The sequence below is a fragment of the Manis pentadactyla genome, chromosome 16 (assembly GCF_030020395.1).
Source record: "Manis pentadactyla isolate mManPen7 chromosome 16, mManPen7.hap1, whole genome shotgun sequence".
Lineage (NCBI taxonomy): Eukaryota > Metazoa > Chordata > Mammalia > Pholidota > Manidae > Manis > Manis pentadactyla.
The window spans coordinates 37,476,479-37,496,900 of NC_080034.1; the positions used below are offsets into that span (position 1 = coordinate 37,476,479).

General features: G+C 36.9%; 1 protein-coding gene across 1 annotated transcript in view; it reads right to left on the bottom strand.

Moving 5' to 3' along the window:
• LOC118917210 (testis anion transporter 1-like) overlaps positions 1 to 20,422 on the bottom strand; it is a 77,184-nt gene that overhangs the window by 35,828 nt on the left and 20,934 nt on the right. The window contains 4 exon segments of the mRNA XM_057493771.1: positions 377 to 454; positions 4,634 to 4,747; positions 5,498 to 5,645; positions 14,659 to 14,741. Of these exon segments, the coding sequence (XP_057349754.1) occupies positions 377 to 454; positions 4,634 to 4,747; positions 5,498 to 5,645; positions 14,659 to 14,741 (423 nt within the window).

The window sequence follows — 20,422 nt, forward strand, 5'->3', positions numbered from 1 at the left end:
GAGTCCGAGCCTGTGTTGGTAATGGGTGTTCTGGCATCTGAAGTCTATTTTTGTCATCTTTAACTGAATCTTTACTTATTAAGCTTACTTTAAAGCTTATACAATAAATAGATTAATGAGAAGGAGAATAATAATGATAATTAATGTTTCTTGAGTGCTTATTAACTCAACACTATTCTCTCTCTATTATGTATATATATATATATTACCTTATTTAGCTCCCAATCTTGGGGGGGTAGATGCTATTATTTTAAAGGAAGGGCACTAGAGATAGACTGGGGCCACCAGTGGGGACCAGCTGAGTGCAATTCTCACCATGGTAGTAATCTGGGGATCAGGCCTTTCCAGTCTTAGTTATTTGATCAGTTCTGCTTACATTCGGCGGTTTGTAGAAAAAATGTCCCACCTTCACAATCAGGAGCAGCATTACACCCGCGCCTACCAGAGACGCAAACTGAGGAGACAGAGCCGGTTGGAGGGAGAGAGTCAGGAACGTATTCATTCCTGTCTGCAGCTGAAGCCTTCTGCTTGGTGAGAAGCATGTCATTTTTTTCTTAAAAGAAGTTGAGTGTAATCATCCAGCACACGTGCTTTTTTGTTGAACTGACATTTTCAGGTCTTGTCAAAGTGCTAAACACATACTAGGTACTTGGTAAATACTTGTTGAATGAACCCATGAATGCTTTCTGAAAAGTTTCAAATTGTCTTGAGTATTTGAGTCTTTATTGCCATATCTTTGTGCTATGAATCTGAAGTCTCCTAAAATCCGACTTGCACTCCCTCCTAACTTTAACCCTTGAACAGTTTAGAAAAGCCCCAGTAGAACTTGTCACTGTCAGCCTTAAAATCCCAACCATTCCACTTCCCATTACAATAACTATTCCATCCCTCACTCTTCTGTATGGAGCTTAGATAACTTCCCATCTAACAAGTTCAGTACTGCTTCCTCTTAAAAATATAATGATAACCACTTCTGATTTTCCTACTTCAGTTTCTCTCTGTTTTATTACAATAAAAAAAAGTTACCAATGCGAGTCAGTCCCAGCTGGGCTTACTACTCTGGGCTCAGTGTTTACTTGGTAAGAAGTGATTGGCAAATACAGGTAGAAAGTTAAGAAACATACTTCACAATCCCTTTACAATCTCAAGGCTCTCTGGACATAGTCTTGAACTCATTATATCCTCTATTGATAAATTTCCAGTGTTTAACCTCCTGACAATGAAACATACTATAAAGCAGTGTCATTTCCCCCTGTGATGGGGGACAAGGTGAGGAATGAAACTGTTACCACAAATGAAAACAGTGGCATATACGAGCAAGAACTGAAGGAATCCCTCAAATCTAAACCGTTAAATGACCACTCAGCACTGATTCTCTAAATTTCCTTTTTATTTCTTAGGTGTGAAAAAACAACAACAACAAATCTTCCTACCAGTTTTCCCCTCACAGCTCACTGCTATTTGCCATATAAATGTATCACTGAAAATAATGGCAATGAAATCAACAGCCTACTTCCTTCTTTACCCTCCCAGCCAATTCATAGCCAATGTGAGTGACCTGATGTGGGCAAGTTGAGCCCCATGAGAGTCGTGTAGGGAGAAGGATTCAGGAAATTGCATCACTGTACCTGAAACTCGGGAAGTTCTAACGGCAAACATTTTATGTGCTGTGGAACTGACACAGGTTAATGGAGGCTGTAAGCACCTCCAGCCACTGAACATACCAGCCTGTTGTTGGGTCTCATTTAAGGCTCCAGCCTCAGGGGGTCTTTGTTGGCACTACAGAAAAAAATTACTTTGCTTCACCCAGGAACATCTGTGAGGACTTTTCCCTTCGACCACTTCTTTGCTCCACAGTTCTGAGTATTTTTAAGGAAGCAAAGATGGGCAGATGACAAAATAAGCTGCGTGAATCTTAGATTAAAATGAGTACAGATCAGACATTGAATCCCATAAAATTTCTGCTCAGAGAAAGGGGGGCCTGCCAATAATTGTGTGTCTCCTTTGGCTGCACACACAAATGAGTGGGCTTTGGGATCAGAGGATCATCCTCGGTGGTACTGTGCCTGAGAAAGATGCTTGATGGCTCTCAGAATCTTGGACTGAGTGCCTGACTAGGGTCTAAAGTCAGCAAGCAGGTAGAACTTGACATGTCATACATGTTTTTCTGCTCTGATTTTCCATTACTTTCCCAGTCTTTCTTGAGCAAAGACTGACTCTGCCTTCTCTCTGGACACTCAAGGCAATGTGAGTTCCCACAAGCCACAGCCACTATTTAGCTGCAGATCCTCAGACACCAGTTACTCTGGAAGTGTGGGTTCCATGAAGTAGGACAGTAGATTGCCAAGCACTGGCTGGGGTTCTAGGAACCTAGAGTAGAAGTTTGATTTTTGAGCATCTGAAGTGACAGGCACTATGATGGATACTATTGTCATCTAATTTAATTCTCACAACTGAAAAGTTATCCTTATCCCCAGTTTACAGATGAGGACTAGAGCTTCAGGAAGCAAAAGTAACTTGGCCAAGGTCACACATCTAGGAACCATTGAGTCAGGTTTCAATCCACCTGATGGACTGACTCCAAAATCCAGGATCTCTCCACTGCTCCATCTGCTTCCTCTAGTAAGAACATAACACATTTCTTTCTTTTATAATAACTCATTTTTTAAGCCTTTCTGGGAGCCCGGGGACAATGCAATAAGGCCCATTCTTGGGAATCAGAGAACAAGGAAAGGAACCCAATCATGGGGAACAGAGAAGCACATGGTCAGAACTGGATGAGCAGGAAGATAGAGTGGCGGACATCCCAGCCGACCACAGGCCTGGGGCTCTCACATCCCCCCTGCCCCAGGCCTGCCAACACTTCAGACCCAGGCCATGGCTGGAAGGATTGATAGTTTTGCCACAACCAGTGAAGGCTGAATGAGTCTCAGAGGCCTTTGCTGGTCCTGATTAGCAACTCAAGTGTGGAGGTTGGGTTGCTCCAACGAATGAGGCCAGGGGCCAGCAGCATTCTCTGCTTGAACCAGCAATGTGCACTGGGAAAATGAGGGTCTCAGGGAAGAGCTTACCAGCATCCCTTTGAGGCATGCACTTTGTTCAACAAGCTAAAAGCGACTCTGAGGTTGCCTGAAGTCTGTCTTCCTTCCCTCCATCTATAATTATCCTAACCCTATTTCAATAATCCATGAAAGTTCTGCTTCACCATTTTCCTTCTTACAATATTTATTGCACTTATTCTGCACTTAATTTTACTTACACTACCATTTAGTTTTTCCCAACTGCATGTATCTCTTCTCCCAAAATTTATGTTGTGCTTTTATACTGAATAAACAAAGTATGTTTTCAAAAGCTAAGGAGAACTAATGTCTGGAACTGCCATTTACACTATTTGTCTTATGATATCCTTCAATTTTGACTACAAGGTTTTCTCATACTTGCACTGAATAACCTTTTTAAACATAACCCAACTTCCTTTTGTCAAACAGTAGTGGAAAAGAGCTACACCTTAAAGGCCAGCGGTCTGGCAGAAGCTCTATGAGAACAAAACTCAGTTCACATAAAATGATACAACATTGTCTTATTCTAGATACATGCTCGGGCCCCTGCCTTATCTTCTGACTTTTATTAGATTTCACCTTATAGTCCATCTATATTTACCCATGGACTGTGACAATTCATCTTTACCCATTAAAATTTAGGGTCCAGTCCTCTGACACTTCAGCTTCTGACCATGGCTGTACTTTCCTACAATGCTTCTGCACCCTAAGCTTGTCTTTGACTTCTGTCACTGTTTCTCTGCCTTCTGAACCCTGATCCATTCCCTAGGTGCACCCAGGGTCAGTTCTGATCATTCTTTGACATCTCATCATGCTCCATAGTTGAAATGGGATACCTCTCATGGTGTGAAGTTATAACTTTCATCTTATCAGTTCAAAACTCATGAACATTGGACTTACCAAATTTCAGGCCTGCAGCTAGACAAAGAGCTTGCCTTATAGAACCTTCTCTAGCACCATCCCCCCTCTCCCTCTCCCCTCCCACACACCATACCTTTACTTTACTCATTCGGAATAGCTGAACAGAGTCTGACCTAGATAATTTTCTCTTATATAGAGGAAGAACTTATAAATTCTCTAGGCTCACCTAGATAAAGACCTTACTCTTTATCATGAAAGCCTCTTGCCGTGCATGCCCTTTGAGGAAGTCAGGAAGGTTTCTAGTTCTGCTGCCAGGATGGAGAAAGTTGTATTATTGACTTCCCAGACTAAGACTTGAAAATATATTTCCCCATAGAAAAACCGTTAATAGGTGATGGTTAGTTTACCTGAAATAGTATCTTTTAGTTATGTTACATGGGGAATGGGGCTTTGTGAGGTAACATATAGAAAACTCTCACAGCAAATAACATTTCAGTAGAAAATGACTTTCAAAGGGAAAAATCTCTTTTTAGATAAAATCTAAGCAAAAATAAAGGCAAGCATGAAATCCAAATTCTTCTAAAAGATTTCCCCAACAAGCGTAACATTAAAACAGCAACATGATTGAACTGATATAACCCCTTCTATGACTATATGTATGGATATGTACAAATATCTTTTTATATTAGAGATCGAATTCTATTTCAACACACTTGTTGTCTTCCTCCAGATTTATCCTGGATAATAGTCCTGATAGCAGCACCAGTAAACACACAAGATCTGAAAAATGAACTGACGACATTGCAAAGGCAGATGGCTATTAAATCCTATAAAGAAATGGCAAACACTTTAGGCCCACTATTTGTTGAAGAATGCTGATCTGAATTTGAATTAATGATATACTATTTCCTGTATATGAAGATAGGTTGTTTATTCCATTCCAAGTAACACTGAAATATTTTCAGAACACAAGGATGGCAAATCTGATTTCTAGATTAACTTGAATTTTCATTTAAGCTAGTGATCATAAGGAAAGCAATTTTTCAGTGAGAAAATGAGACTTTTGCTTATTATTCTCTTTCACGTAATCACCAGGACAGAGAGAAACAGTACAATTTTTCTCCCTTTCTTCTATGCTATCCTGAAAGTCAATTTGGGGCACATCTTGCTTTCATGTTTCCCTTTTGAGTCCTAGGGAAAAGGCCAAACTCAGAATAGTTGGAGACTTACAAAAAACAAAAAAAGTATTTCTTATTGTGCCTCAGTGTGTGGTTGACTTCTAAGGACTTGGTGGAAAGGACAGTAACACTAAGAGGACAGGAACTCTGCTAGCTCAACAACACGGTGCCATATGAAGTTATCTTCTTGCCTCCCTACACCGTTTCTGTTTAGGGGAGTAACACTTATGTTAATTCATGTGGCCTCAAAGGTAAGTATGCTCCACTTCTCAAAAATCCTTTGGTAGTTATACTTCAAATGTGATCCAGATGGTTACAGGTTCATGTTAGTAGGAGGCTCAGATTAGAGAGCAAAGATTTAAGGGTTAGAGGAAATAACAGAAAGGCCTGTCCTCTTACCTGGTTGGAATTGACATGATAGTTATGGAAACTGGCAATCTTCTTGCCCACAAATACGAGCAGAGAAGAACTCACCAAAGCTAAAGAAAAGGCTTCTAAAATAATTGTGTGAAGAATGTTCAAATCTGGCAATACAGGAAACAGGAAGCTGGAATAAAATGGTGGAATTATTTCTGGAGAGCAGGAATCATTTATTGGCACCTTCCCCACTCCATCCTTATCATGTGGGGCAGGTCTGACCCTTTAAAAAAATAACAATAAGAAGAGCAAGCAGCCTGCCAACACTGAACCAGTGAACCAAGCCAAGTTCCAAAGCCATCAGGAGAACTTGCTCTATTTTCTAGCTCAAGGTCCCTTGCATGTAGCAGTGGCAACAAACAAGCAGTCAAAACCACAAAAATTGACAAAAAATGGTTTATTTGCTCTGTTTGAAACCATACCAGTGGGTAAACAACAGGCAAAAATCATACCTAAGGTGATTTAGAGCTATAAAGCTCAATGAGTTCCCTATTATTCACACTCAAATCTTTCAGGATATACTTTTAGTTATTGTTGTTATAGAAATTATTTCTAATTGCATCCATGCTTTCTCTCCTGTAGTTTTTTGTTTCCAATTTTTTTATTGTGGTAAAATATGCCTAACATGAAGCTTACCATCCTTTTATCCATGTTTAAGTGTACAGTTCAGTGTTATTAAATACATTCATAATGTGTATCCATCACCACCATCCATTCCATAACTTTTCATCTTGTAAAACGGAAACTCTATGCATTAATCAATAACTCTCCATTTCCCCCACTCCCAGCCCTGACAACTATCAGTTTACTTTCTGTCTTGATGATTTTGAGTACTCTAAGTAACTTGTATAAGTGGAATCATACAGTATTTGCCTTTTTGTGACTGACTTATTTCAGTTAGCATAATGTTCTCAAGGTTCCTCCATATTGTAGTGTCAGAATTTCCTTACTTTTTAAGGCTGAATAATATTCTGTTGTATGTATAGACCACATTTTGCTTATCCATTCATTTACTGATGGACACAGCAGTTTCTTCCACATGTTAGCTATAGCAAATAATGTCGCTGTGAACATGGGTGCAAATATATCTCTTTGGGACCCTGCTTCCAATTTTGGGGGGATTTATATTGAGAAGTAGAACTGCTGAGTCATATGGTAATTCTATTTTTAATTTCTTGTGGAACCACCATAATGCTTTCCACAGTGACTGTACCATTTTACATTCCCACTAAGAGTGCACAAGGATTACATTTTCTCCACATCATCCCCAACACTTTATTTTCTGTCTTTTTAAAAAATATAGTAGCCATCTTTATGGGTGTAATGTGGTATTTCATTGTTTTGATTTGTATTTCCCAAATGATTAGAGCATTCTATCATGTGTTTATTGGCCATTTGTATATCTTCTTGGGTAAAATGTATACTCAAGTCCTTTCCCCATTCGAGTCAGGTTGTTTTTGTTGTTAGGTTTTAGGAATTCTCTATATATTCTGGATATTAATTCCTTATCAGATATATGATTTGCAAATATTCTCTCCTATTCTGCGGATTGCCTTTTTACTCTGTTGATGGTGTCTTTTGATCCACAACAATTTTTTAATTTTCACAAAGTCCAATTTGTCTATTTTTTCTTTTGTTGCCTGTGCCTTTGGTGTCATATTTAACAACACATCACCACATCCAGTGAAGCTTTTGCTCTGTGTCTTCTCTTAAGAGTTTTATGGCTTTAGGTATTACATTTAGGTCTTTGATCCATTTTGAGTTAATTTTTACATATGGTGTTAGGTAAGAGTCCAGCTTCATTCTTTTGTATGTGGCTGTCCAGGTGCCTCATGGCATCATGGTCTGACCATACATGCAAGGGTTTATTTCTGGGCTCTCCATTCTGCTCCATTGGTCTACATGTCCATCTTTATGCAACACTGTTTTGATTACTGTAGCTTTGTTGGAAGTTTTGAAATTAGGGATTGTGAGTCTCCAACTTTGTTCTTGTTTTTCAGGAATGCTTCGGCTATTCTACATTCCTTGATATTCAATATGAATTTTAGGATTGTTTTTTATTTCTGCAAAAGACATCATTGAGATTTTGATAGGGATTGAATTGAATCTGTAGACTGTTTTGGATAGTATTTACATCTGAATAATATTAAGTCTTCCAATCCATTAACACAGCATATATTTCCGTTTATTTATGTCTTTTCTCATCAGTGCTTTGTAGTTTTCATTGTGCAAGTCATTCACCTCTTCGGTTAATGCCTAAGTATTTTATTCTTTTTGGTGCTATTGTAAATGGAATTGTTTTCATAATTTCATTTCAGATTGTTCACTGTTGGCGTATGAAAAGCTACAGGCTTTTTGTTGCCCTTGTCTAGCTCAGATTAATACTTAGTCTATAGGCACACACCTGATCATCTACATTTGCCCTCTTACAGCACTAAACTATGTTTTCTACCTTTATCTTACATCTACCTACCACTTCAGCATTTTATTAAAAATAATAATAATAATAAGGGAGAAATGTGGGATTCACATATAAATCAAGTATAAAAATCAAACGAATAATCATATTTGACCTGATTGTTTATAGTTCATGATGTGAGATCAAAACTGAAAGTTTCTGTAATATGACTGCCCTTGCACTGTTCACCATGTAAGAACTTATTCACTATGTAAGAACTTGTTCACCATGTAAGAACTTGTTCATTATGCTTCAGAAGATTGGAGACTGTTGAGAATTAAGCTTGGGGTTGATTAATGATTGTGCATTGAGTCCCCTATACAGAATTTTATTGTTGTTAACCATCTGATCAATAAATATGAGAGATGTCCTCTCAAAAATAAATAAATAAATAAATGTAGCACTCTAAAAAAAAAAGAAAGAAAAGCTACAGGCTTTTATGCATTGACTTTGTATCGTGCTTCTTTGCTAAGTACATTTATTAGCTCAACAGGGTTTTTTTTTTTTTGTGTGTGTGTGTGTGTGTAGGGACTCTTTAGTATTTTCTATATATAAAATCATACAATCTGCAAACAGATAACTTTACTTTTTCCTTTCCAATTTGGATGACTTTCATTTCTTTTTCATGCCTGACTGTTCTGGTTAGAACTTCCAGTACTATGCTGAACAGATGTGGAGAAAGTGAGCATCCTTGACTTGTTTGTGATCTCAGAGAAAACTTTCTGTCTTTCACCATTGAGTGTGATGTTTGCTGTGGATTTTTTTCATATATGGCTTTTATTATCTTGAGGCAATTTTCTTCTATTCCAAGTTTGTTGAGTTTTTATCATGAAAATGTGTTGAATTTTGTGAAATGTTTTTTATGCATTGAGATGATCATGTTTTCTCTCCTTTCATTTCATTGGTAGCATATTGCATTGACCTATTTTCATGTGTTCAAGCATTCTTGCATTCTAAGAATAAATCCCACTTGTTCATGGCATATAATCTTTTTGATAGGCTGTTGAATTTGGTTTGCTAGTTATTTTTGAGAATTTTTGCATCAGTGTTCATCAATATCTGTAAGTTATCTTTTTTTTGTAGTGTGTCTGGCTTTGGTATCAGGGTAATTCTGGCCTTATAAAATAATTTGGGAAGTGTTTTCAGTTTTTTGGGGGAAAGTTTGGGAAGGATCAGTGTTAGTTCTTTAAATGCTTTGTAGAATTCACCTATGACGCCATCAGGTATAGGCATTCTCTTTGTCAGAAGATTTTTGATTAATGATATTAGTTACAGATCTATTCAGGTTTTCTGTTTCTTCATTATTTAGTCTTGGTAGGTTTTCTGTTTCTAGAAATTCTTCCATTTCATCTAGGTTATAATACTGCTCTCTTATTAGCATTTTTATTTCTGTAGAATTGTTAGTAATACCCTCACTTTTTTCCAATTTGATCCCCTTTTTGTCTTAGTCCACCTGTCTAAAGGTTTGTCAATTTTGTTAATCTTTTCAACAAACTAAATTTTGATTTCATTGATTTTCTCTGCTATTTTTCTATTCTCTATTTCATTTATCTCTGCCCTAATCTTTATTTCCTTGCTTCTGCTAGCTTTTTGTTCAGTTTGTTCTTTTTCTAGTTCCTTAAACTATAAAGTAGGTTGTTGATTTGAGATATTTCTTGTTTTTTAAAAGAAGTGCTTAGGGCTATAAATTTCCCCCTTAGCACTGCTTTTTCTGTGTCTCATTTTTTGGTATGTTTTTTTTTTTCATCCATCTCTACATATTTTATAATTTCTCTTGTGATTTCTTTGATCCATTGGTTGAAGAGCATGTTAATTTCCAAAAATTTGTGAATTTTTATGTTTACTTCTGTTACTGATTTCTAACTTCATCTCATCATGGTCAGAGAAGATACTTTGTATGATATCTACTTCTTAAAATCAACTGGGACTTAATTTGTGGCCTAACATGGGGTCTTTTCTAGAAAATGTCTTACCTGTCCTTGAGAAAATGTATATGTTATATGTTGTTGTTGAGTAGAGTGTTCTGTATATCTATTATATCTATTTGGTCTGTCATGTTGGTTATGTCCTCTATTTCCTTACTTATCTTTTGCCTGGTTGTTCTATCCATTAGTGAGAGTGGGGTATTAAAGTTGCCAATTATTATTATAGAACTGTCTATTTATCCAATTCTGTCAGTTATATTTCATATAGTTTGATGGTCTGTGATCAGGTAAATGAATATTTATAACTGTCATACCTTCTTTTGTATTTGACCTTTTATAACATATAATGTCCTTCTTTGCATCTTGTAAAACTTAAAAGTCTATTTAAAACTTAAAACTTAAAGTCTATTTTAAAACTTAAAGTCTATTTTGTCTGATACTGGTATACCCACTCCTGTTCCCTTTTGATTTCTATTTGCATGGAATATCTTCTCTCATCTTTTCACTTTCAATCTATTTGTGTTTTGGGATCTAAAGTGTGTCTCTTGGAAACAGCATATAGTTGGATCATGTATTTTTGTCTATTCTGTCAATCTCTGTCCTTTGAAGAGTTTAATCTGTGTATATTTAAAGTAATTACTGATAAGGAGGAACTTATTTCTGTTATTTTACTATGTGTTTTCTATAAGTCCTAAAGGTTTATTTGTCCTTCATTTCCTGTATCACTGTTTTCTTTTGTGTTTAGTTGATTTTTTTAAATGAAATGTTTAAGTTCCTAATTTCTTTTTGTGTGTATTCTATAGTTATTTTCTTTGGGGTTATCATAGGGATTACATTGACCATCCTAAAGTTATAACACTCTAATTTGAGTTTATGCCAGTTTAATTTCAATTACATATAAAAACTTTGCTCCTTTACATCTCTATTCCCACTCCTTTTGGTTATTGATGTTACAAAATTACATCATTATACATTGTAAACCCCAAAACAAAGTAATCATTTAAAAAATACATTCCTCCCTTAAATTATGTAGAAAACAAAATGTGGAGTTACAAACAATGTTACATTGTTACAATGGAGGACTGACACGTCTCCATTTCAAAACTTACTACAAAACCATAGTAATTAAGACTTGCATAAAGATAAACATATAAATCAATGGAATAGATTTGGAAGTTCAGAAATGAACCTAATCGTTTATGTTCAATTGATTTTCAACCAGTGTACCAAGTCCATTCAATCAGGAAAAGCAGTTTGCTCAACATCATTAGCCATTAGGAAAATGAAGATCAAAGCCAGAGTGATTTACCACTTCAGATTTACTAGGAGGGTAATAATAATAATAATATAATAATAATAACAGAAAATAATAAGTGTTAGTGAGAACATGAAGAAATTGGAATCCTTGTACATTGCTGGAATTTAAAATGTAAAATTGTGCAGCTGCTATGGAAAATAGTTTGGCAGTTCCTCAACAATTTAAACATAGAATTACCATATGACTCAGCACATCTACTCTCAGGTATATACTAAAAAGAAACGAAAATAGGTGCTCAAAGAAATACTTGCACATGATTGTTCATAGTATCACTATTTATAATAAACAAAAGTTGGAAATAAATGAAAGATCCATTAACTGATGAACAAATGAACAAAATGTAGTATAGATCCATATAGTGGAATATTATTCAGCCATAAATAGGAATTATTCATGGTACAACATGGATAAATCTTGAAAACATAAGCTAAGTGAAAGAAGCCAGAGTCAAAAGACTATATTGTATGAGTCCATTTATATGAAATATCCAGAATAGGCAAATCCATAGAGACTGAAAATGGATTAGTGGTAGGCAAGGGCTGTGCAAAGGAGCTATTGGGAGTTTTAATGTGCACAGGACTTCTTTTTGAGGTGATAAAATATTTTAAAACTAGAAAGCAGTGATGGTTGCACACCTTTAAGAATATACTAAAATCCACTGAGTTGTACACTTTAAAATGGTGGATTTTTATGGTATGTGATTTATATATTAGTAAATCTGTTTTTAAAACAAGATAATAAGAGAATATTATAAATAACTTTATGCCAATATATATGACAACTTAGATCAAATGGGAAAAGTCCTTGAATCACCCAAACTAACAAAGTAGTCTCAAGAAGAAATAGACAACCTGAATCACAGGTAATGATTGTATAATTTAATAATAGTTTTAACTTAATAAATAGTCTATTAAAAAATTGAATTTGTAGTTTTCCCACAGTGAAAACTCCAAGCCTAAATATCATCACTGATGAATTGTAACAAATAGTTACGAACAAAAAAATTCTAGTTCTCTAGAAACTCTTTCAGAAATTAAAGATGAGAGAATAAACATAGGTATTAGAAGAAAAGAAAAATCTCAGGCTAATATCCTTCATTAACACAAATGCAAAAATTCATAACATCATTTTAGCTAATCAATATATAATATGATAATACATCATGACCAACTGAGATTTTATCCCAGTATGCAATGTTAGTTTAACATTCAAAGATCAATCATGATATTAACAGACAAAAATAGGAGAAGAAATCTTCATGATTTTGGAGACAGTGTTGTTTTTCCACAGATTTATAGTTGAATAATTCTTTAAACTGAATTTGGAAGTGCAAATATACTTTCGTTCCATATCTCTAGGTCTACTTTGTAAGTTAAAAAAACACGAATGTTTTAGATATGGTTTGCTATTTGAAATGTTTTTTTCTTGTGATTATTTTTATCATCTCATCAGGATATAGATAACTCAGTAACCAATATACTTCAGAAATTTTGTGTCAAATCCAAATTCAGAAAAATGAACAATGTATTAAATACACTTTGGAAAATTATTTTAAAGTAACTTGTGTGATGTATTTTTTTATCCCTTATCTCACTAGATGTTCTTATTAGTTTATGCATTTTCAGTTTCATTTTCCTTAAAGTAGGAAGCATCACTTTTGGCATCTCTAAGTGCTATATCCTTCTATCTTCCCAATTTCTCATCATTATTATGTGAATGAATCTAAATTTCTATTTTTGAATATGTTTTCCTTTACCATCCAACTTTGTCTATTTTAATTCCCTATTTAATATCATATTTATAACTTACAAGCACCTTGGTGTTTTCCAAGGTAATAAGCTAGATAGGAATACAGCTGGGGTTTTTTTTTGTTAAATTTCCCCTTTTTGTCCTTTTAAGAAAGTAGGTAAGAATGTGGCTGTCTCAAACAGTATACAACAAATGAAATGTATTGCCCAAAACTATGTTAGTAAACCTTAAATATTTAGTATGATAACAACACAAACTACTGCTTTTCCTTCCTGTTGTTCTCTGTTAACATTCGGTGCTTTGTTAGCAGTTTAAGTTAAAGGGAGATTTGGAAATGGAAGGAATAAACTTAAGTTGTTCAATTTTCCCAGTCCCTAGCAACCTTGTATAAATACATAATAAAAAGGAAGTTCAAAGCAATACCTAAAATCAGATTCTTGAAATGCTCACGTGTCTATCTATACCCTTGAACCTTATGATAAAATAGAAGCAAAAGTTTGCTGTGGTTTTGAAGTCATTAACAACAGAAGCATATTGAGTTAAGTATAATGGAGTGGTTATAATCACAGATTTTAGAATTAAATAGAAATGGGTTCAAAGAGTAGCTCTGCCAGTGATCAGCTTGTGGTATTGGATAAGTAATTTAAACTTGGTAAGCCCTAATTTCCTCAGGTATAAAAAGAAAATAATGTCTACTTGTGAGGAACAAATGAAATGAGGTAATTATGTAAAGCATCAATCTCATTGCTATTCTTGCTATTTTTTTCTGAGGGCAGAGACCAAGTCTTATTTACTGTTTCCTAGTACCAAGGTAGTGTGCTAGGGTTTTTTTTAAATCCAACATAATTTCAAATGGATTTAGCCATCTTCAGATTTCACGAAGACTGGTAGGATATGAGACTGATTCAATCTGGCTGCATCAAAGTAGGCTATGTTTTGTTATTTGCAGGTTAACCAGTATCACTGACCAGTATATCCTATTGAACAACAGCATCAGGAAAGGAACAAGCTCTTCAAAAGCCTGCCTGTGAGTCAAGAAACTGCAGTATATTGCCTTTCTTAGCTAAAGTGATTCATCTCATCAAGGTTAAAGAAATTATAATTTCCTAACAGAAACAAGATTGATGTCCCTTAGTCACTGGTAGGAATATAATGTAAATTAATCACGAATTCTTAAAAACTCCATATACCAGTCAATGAAGATAGGTTTCTGCTCAGAGTAATGAAATAATGTTGCTCAGGGACACTGATTCAGTCTTAGTGGGTGAAGGCAGAAGGAACACTCATTTCCTGAGCAGTGAGCATCTGGAGAAAGGCTAGGAAAACAGAGGCAACTCTTGTCCCATCCTTGAGAATTAATCAGATAGGTAGGGAGGTTGAGAAAGCCCCTAATATAAAAATGCATGAAAAAATGCATGAGTCTCTCTGGTGTTCAGTGCATCCCAGAGTTTACTTGAGTAAGGGGACTGGCTCAACTTAGGGGAAAGAGTCAGAGGCCGACCAGAGAAGAAGCAAGGGGTTGCCTTAGCCCTTCATTGTCCTGACCTTCTGTGTTCTAAAATGAATTTGAGTCCATGACCCAAATTTGGCTGTGGCCAGAGACTGCCAATAGAGAATGTCAATCAGGCTGTGTGGCTAGAGGCTAAGAGAATGTAACAGAAAGGGAAAAGTAGTCTTAAGTGGAGTTACTGACCTATAAGGGATCATATCAATGAGCGTCCTGCTGTTTTCTGTGGCTATGTTTATCTTGTTTGCAAATGCAGTGAAGCCAAGAATCTGTAGGGGTTAAACAAAAAAAAGTCATATGATCATTAAATATTATGTATTGCTTCCAGGAGCAGAGGTGCTCACAAGCTCTGGCAAGACAGGGAAAGAAACATGTGGCAGTCCCTCTGCATGAAGGTGGGGAGAGAGGCAGGGACAGCTGAGTGGGGCAAGAAAGGCAGAAGTCCTCCTTCCCTGATTCTTTTTGGTTCTTTAAGGTCTATTTAGCATTGTAGCAGGATGAAAGCAACTTCTGCCTTGGTCTCTGATATAATAGGAACTAATGGATGCCCTAGACTTCTCTTTCCTTACCAACTTTTAACATCTAGACCAAATATAAACATGTTTTCAGGTAATAGCTCCATCAACGCCTCAGTTTTAAAAGTTTTTACATCTAGGTAGACTGTACCAATATAAATAAACCTTTTTGGGGATGGTTGAGATATAATGACAATCATAGTACTGACTCACCCTTAATAATATGGAGCAGCATTTGATAGACAACAAAAAAGTCTTTACCAAAGCAATTACTTGCTTTTTTTTTTTCTTTCCCCTTTCACTTGCTTCCAAAATGGCAAGTCTCCCTTCCATTTCAACTAGAGGGAAAATAGATAACCTAGCAGCTGTTACACCTTAGAAAGACCTCAAACCAAAGCAAATTCAACCAGAGACGAAAGAACTTAATGCTCAGGTATTAAAATAATCATTATATAGTTGCTTTACCCTACCCCCCTGCCCACACAGGAGTCTTTTCTCAGCATGTGCTCTGAGAATTCAATCAGACTCTGTGCAGGCTGGCAGTCGGTTTACCTATGGTGCTACCAGATGAAGGCCTACAGATCAGAATGGAAGGAAGAATCTGGATCACAGCTTGAGTCGGTGAAGAGTTTGATCTTTGTATAGTTAAGGGACAAGAAGTGTGGCAAGTGGCCAAGTAACTCTTTTTTTTTTCCAGTATAAAGGTCATACTTGCTCATAAAGGAGCATAGAGGAAATAATAAAAATTAAAAAGCAGAAATAAATCACCCAAAGATAATTACTCTTGACACTTTTCTGGTGTTTGCTATATAGCTTAAATATATGAATACATACACATATTTAATTATGAACATGTAGCATGTATAATTTCTTATTGTCATGGGACTCTTGAATTATTTCAAGAATCAGTATATTCTACCTACACCCCAGAAATGCCCTTGAAATTTTCCCTTAATATTTGAGATGACAGAATCTAGTAACTACAATGTTGCTCATGTAATTGTATATTAATGATACCAAAATTATAAAAAGGTATTAAAAAATATTTGGGACGACTATCTGAAGGACAGATTGGTGAGTGTGCAGCTTCCTGCAGCATATTTAAACAGTAGTTTCTTGGTGGGTGTTGTGAGAAGCTTTTTATACCCTAGACCATAGCTTCTCACCCTCCTTCTTCCATTTTGCCAGGGGAAACATGGAGGTCTTTTTCCAGTTCTAAGCTACATCTCTAATCCCTGCTATGCGGTACAAAGTGGCAACCACTTAAGTTGACATGTGTATAAGAAATGTGTTGAGTATTTCAATAACCTTTGAGCATATATTAGGTCACACAAAAAGTTTAATGCCTGAACTGCAAGAATTCTAAGTCTCCATCTACACCTACTTTTATTGCTAGACATCAGTTTCCTCCCCCACTGCACTCATGGTGCATCCTAATTATTTTATAGCATTCCCCAAAGGAATCTTAACTGTGGCTCACAAACCAATTTGTCAGCCAAAGTCAATCCACAGCATCCTCTATAGTCCCCTCCTTTCCTAGTAGCTCCAGTTCATGTTCATGACCTTTGAGGTTTTTTGAAGGGACATCACTATGATCCCTGCCCCCCATGCCTCTTAAGAGGGATGATTTGTGACAACATGGTTGGACCCTGAAAGCATTATGCTCGGCGAAATTAGCTACATAGAGGAACAAAAATACTGCATGTATCACCTATATGTGGAATCTGAAACAAAACAAAACAAAACAAAAAACAGTCACATTCAAAGAAACGGAGTTGAAAAGTGGTCGTCAAGGGCTCGGGGGAGGGAGGAAGAGGAGAGGTTGGTACGAGGCACAAACTTTCAGCTATAAGATGATTAAGTCTGAGAAGCTAATGCAAAACATGGGGACTGTAGTTGGTAAATTGTATTGTATAGTTGAAATTTGTTTAGAGAGTAGAACTTAAATGTTCTCATTCCTTCCCCCCCCACCCCCCCAAAAGTGAGGTGATCCGATGTTTTGTTTTAATTAACTAGGTGGGGGAATCCTTTCACAATGTGTGTGTGTGCCGAAGGACCATGGTGTACACTTTGAATATTTTACAAATTTCTATGTCAATGATACCCCAGTGAAGCTGGAATTGGGGAGAGAGCGCGCGGGCGCTCGAGAGCATGCGCTGGGCGAGCTGATGTCTGTGGCACAGATGCCATCTGCTGGTGATTCCAAGCCTCAGCTTCCTGACGTGCCAGAGCTAGGCTGGCTGGGGTCCATGAGAAGTTGCTCCAGACCCCACTCTGAACCCCAAATGCGGGTTGTGCCCTGGGCTTTAGGGCACTATCATTTGTGTACAGTGTTTTATAAAGTCTTTTATAAAAGCAGCCTTTCAGCTTTTGGCCTTTATGAATTAATAGCTTTTCAACCACTTCAAGGAAGAAAGAATTTACACCTCTTAAAGAACTAGACAACTCTTGTGAGACAGAGCTTGATCTCAATTTCCAAAGCAGTTCCCATACTCTGTCAATCATGAACAGCATAGACCTGGATTAGTTAGTCTAGGATAGGTTATACTGGGGCAACATATAAACCATGACATCTTACCATCTTAAAACCTAGGAGTTATTTTTTTGCCTATACAAAGTCTTCTGTGGGTCAGTGTTTCTCCATGTCAGCTTCTTTTGCAAACACTGCCTCCGGGAGCCAGGCTAATTCCACTGGGGGCACTATTATCTCAATATACAGACCTATGATTACCACAGCAAGGATGTAGGAGTCTCTCTGCTTGGGGTCCACTTCTTTTTGGAGGCAAGGGGAGGGCCATTTGTCCCTTCCTTCAATCACTCAGGGTGAGGGTAGAAATTACTCACATAGAAGAAGGAGATGGGACCAGCGTGGAAACTAATCATAATGCCGAAGATGCAGGTCAGCCGGGACAGCACAATGTGCAGCGCCGTGGCCGCCAGGTAAGCGCTGATGGCAGCCTCTGGGAGGTAAGTGGCAATGAAGCCGAAACCTAGCATGCCCACTGATAGCTGCAGGGGGTTCAGATGGAAAAGAAAACCGAATGAGGCAGAATGTCATCAGACCAGCACTGGCGCCAATTAGGTGCTCCCGGGGGAGGTTCCCAACAAAAAAGTTAGCTGAGGCCCCTTCGATGAACTCTTCTGTCTCCCTTTCCCTAATCAGCTGAAACTGGTAAGGTGGGTACTTGGTGGTGCCTCAGTGGCTGCCGACAAGCACCAGACCACACTCATTTCTTTCATCAGAGCATGTGAGCTTAGGTTCTTGCCCTAGAATCTGCTGGCCTGGTTGACATGGGGTAGACAGTGACAAAATGATCGGAAAAAGCCATTTTGAAAACCTTCCATTAGAAGCTTTGATAGTCCTTTTCTGGAGATGTTAACATTCTCTGAGGAATGCAGCTTTTTACAAAGGGAAAGACGATTTTAAAAACCTGGATTCCAGCTCGAACTTCTTGGTCTTTGACTCTTATCCTTACCAAGAATGATTAAACTGAATTTCTGTTTTCAGGATTACATATATACACATATATACACACATATATAATATATGTGGAGTATATATCTATAAATATATGTAAAACTATTTTACATGTATAAGTATATATATCATGCAATATATTTTAAATGTTATATAACAAATGAATAAATATATAAATATACATGCACAAGGAATAAAAATAATGGACACCAAACTATTAACATATGTTACCTTTGAGGAACAGTTTAAAGATTGGGGGCAATACTGTATTTTCTACTATTCGAGATTTTTGCAATATTCAGGTCCACCTTTTATAATAAGAAACATAATTAGAAATTGACAGAGAGAGGGTGAGCCCCAAACCCCTTTAAGATGGTAGGTTAAGAAAACTGGCACAGCTTGTTTTCTGAGGAACATGAGAAAAGAAAAACAAAGCTCTGAAAGCCTTCTAGTGTCACCACTTCATCTTCTGATTTACCAGATGCTCTCAGAAAACAAACTTGGAAGAAAAAAATCTTTCAGCTTAAAAATTTTTTTTGTTTCAAAGCTTTCTGTTAGCCTGTCACTGTGTCTCCCTTAATCTCCTGCCTTACTGCCCAGCACACTCCCCTACTCAAGTCAGGCCAGTTGGCTTCCTGTCTTTTGGGTGATTGGCTGATTTCCACTTCTGTACTTAAATATGAACCCCTCTTTTGTGATCTCTACCAATCCATGTCCATCATCTCTTTCAAGAGCTCAAGAAAACTCCCCTTCTACAGATGCACCCCTATGTTTATTGCTGCACTATTTACAATAGCCAAGGTATGGAAGCAACCTAAATGTCCATCAGTCGATGAATGGATAAAGAAGACGTCATACATATACACAATGGAATATTATTCAGCTATAAGAAAAAAACAGATCCTACCATTTGCAACAACATGGATAGAGCTAGAGGGTACTATGGTCAGTGAAATAAGCCAGGCGGAGAAAGACAAGTACCAAATGATTTCACTCATATGTGGAGTATAAGAACAAAAGAAAACTGAAGGAACAAAACAGCAGCAGAAGCACAGAATCCAAGAATGGACTAACAGTTACCAAAGAGAAAGGGACTGGGGAGGATGGGTGGGAAGGGAGGTATAAGGGCAGGAAAAAAGAAAGGGGGCATTACGATTAACATGTATAGTGGGGGGGAGGGCTTTGCAACACAGAAAAGACAAGTAGTGATTTTATAGCATCTTACTATGTTGATGGACAGTGACTGTGAACGGGTATGTGGGGGGGACTTGGTGAAGGGGGGAGCCTAGTAAATATAATGTCCTTCATGTAATTGTAGATTAATGATACCAAAATAAAATTAAAAAAAAAAAAGAAAACTAACCTTCTTCAGGAAGTGTGCTGTTAAGAGCATGATTCCTGGGGATGGAGAATGTGGCCTCAATCCTGGCTCTGCTGCTCACTGGCTGTGTGAGTTAGGATAAGTTAACTAAACTTCCTGAGCCTCGTTTCTTCATCCATAAAATGTGACTAATACTCAACACACAGTATTTTGTATGGATTATATTACATAACACATGGAAAACACTTTTGAAAAACACTCAAATCTGAAATGAATAACAGATGCAAATATATATTGCTCATTCTTCAAGCCATCCCTTCCTTCTACCTTGAAATGGCAAATATGTATAATTAACTGCAGAACTCTTTCTTATCCAGTTGTGAGGTGGCATCAGAGTTAACATAATTTTCTAGGCAGCCACTGTCAACCAATCAGAATTGGCCTGTGACATGAAAAATTATCTGCCATTCTTACAGAAAGCAAGAACTAAATGTTCAATGAATGAAAGCACCGCTCAATAAATGGTAGTTTCCTTCACAGACAACTTCAAAGAATGAAAGGTACATTCCTTTATATTATTTTGACACTGAACTCCTCACTTCTATTAATATTAATTTGCACTTTAAGATTATCTAG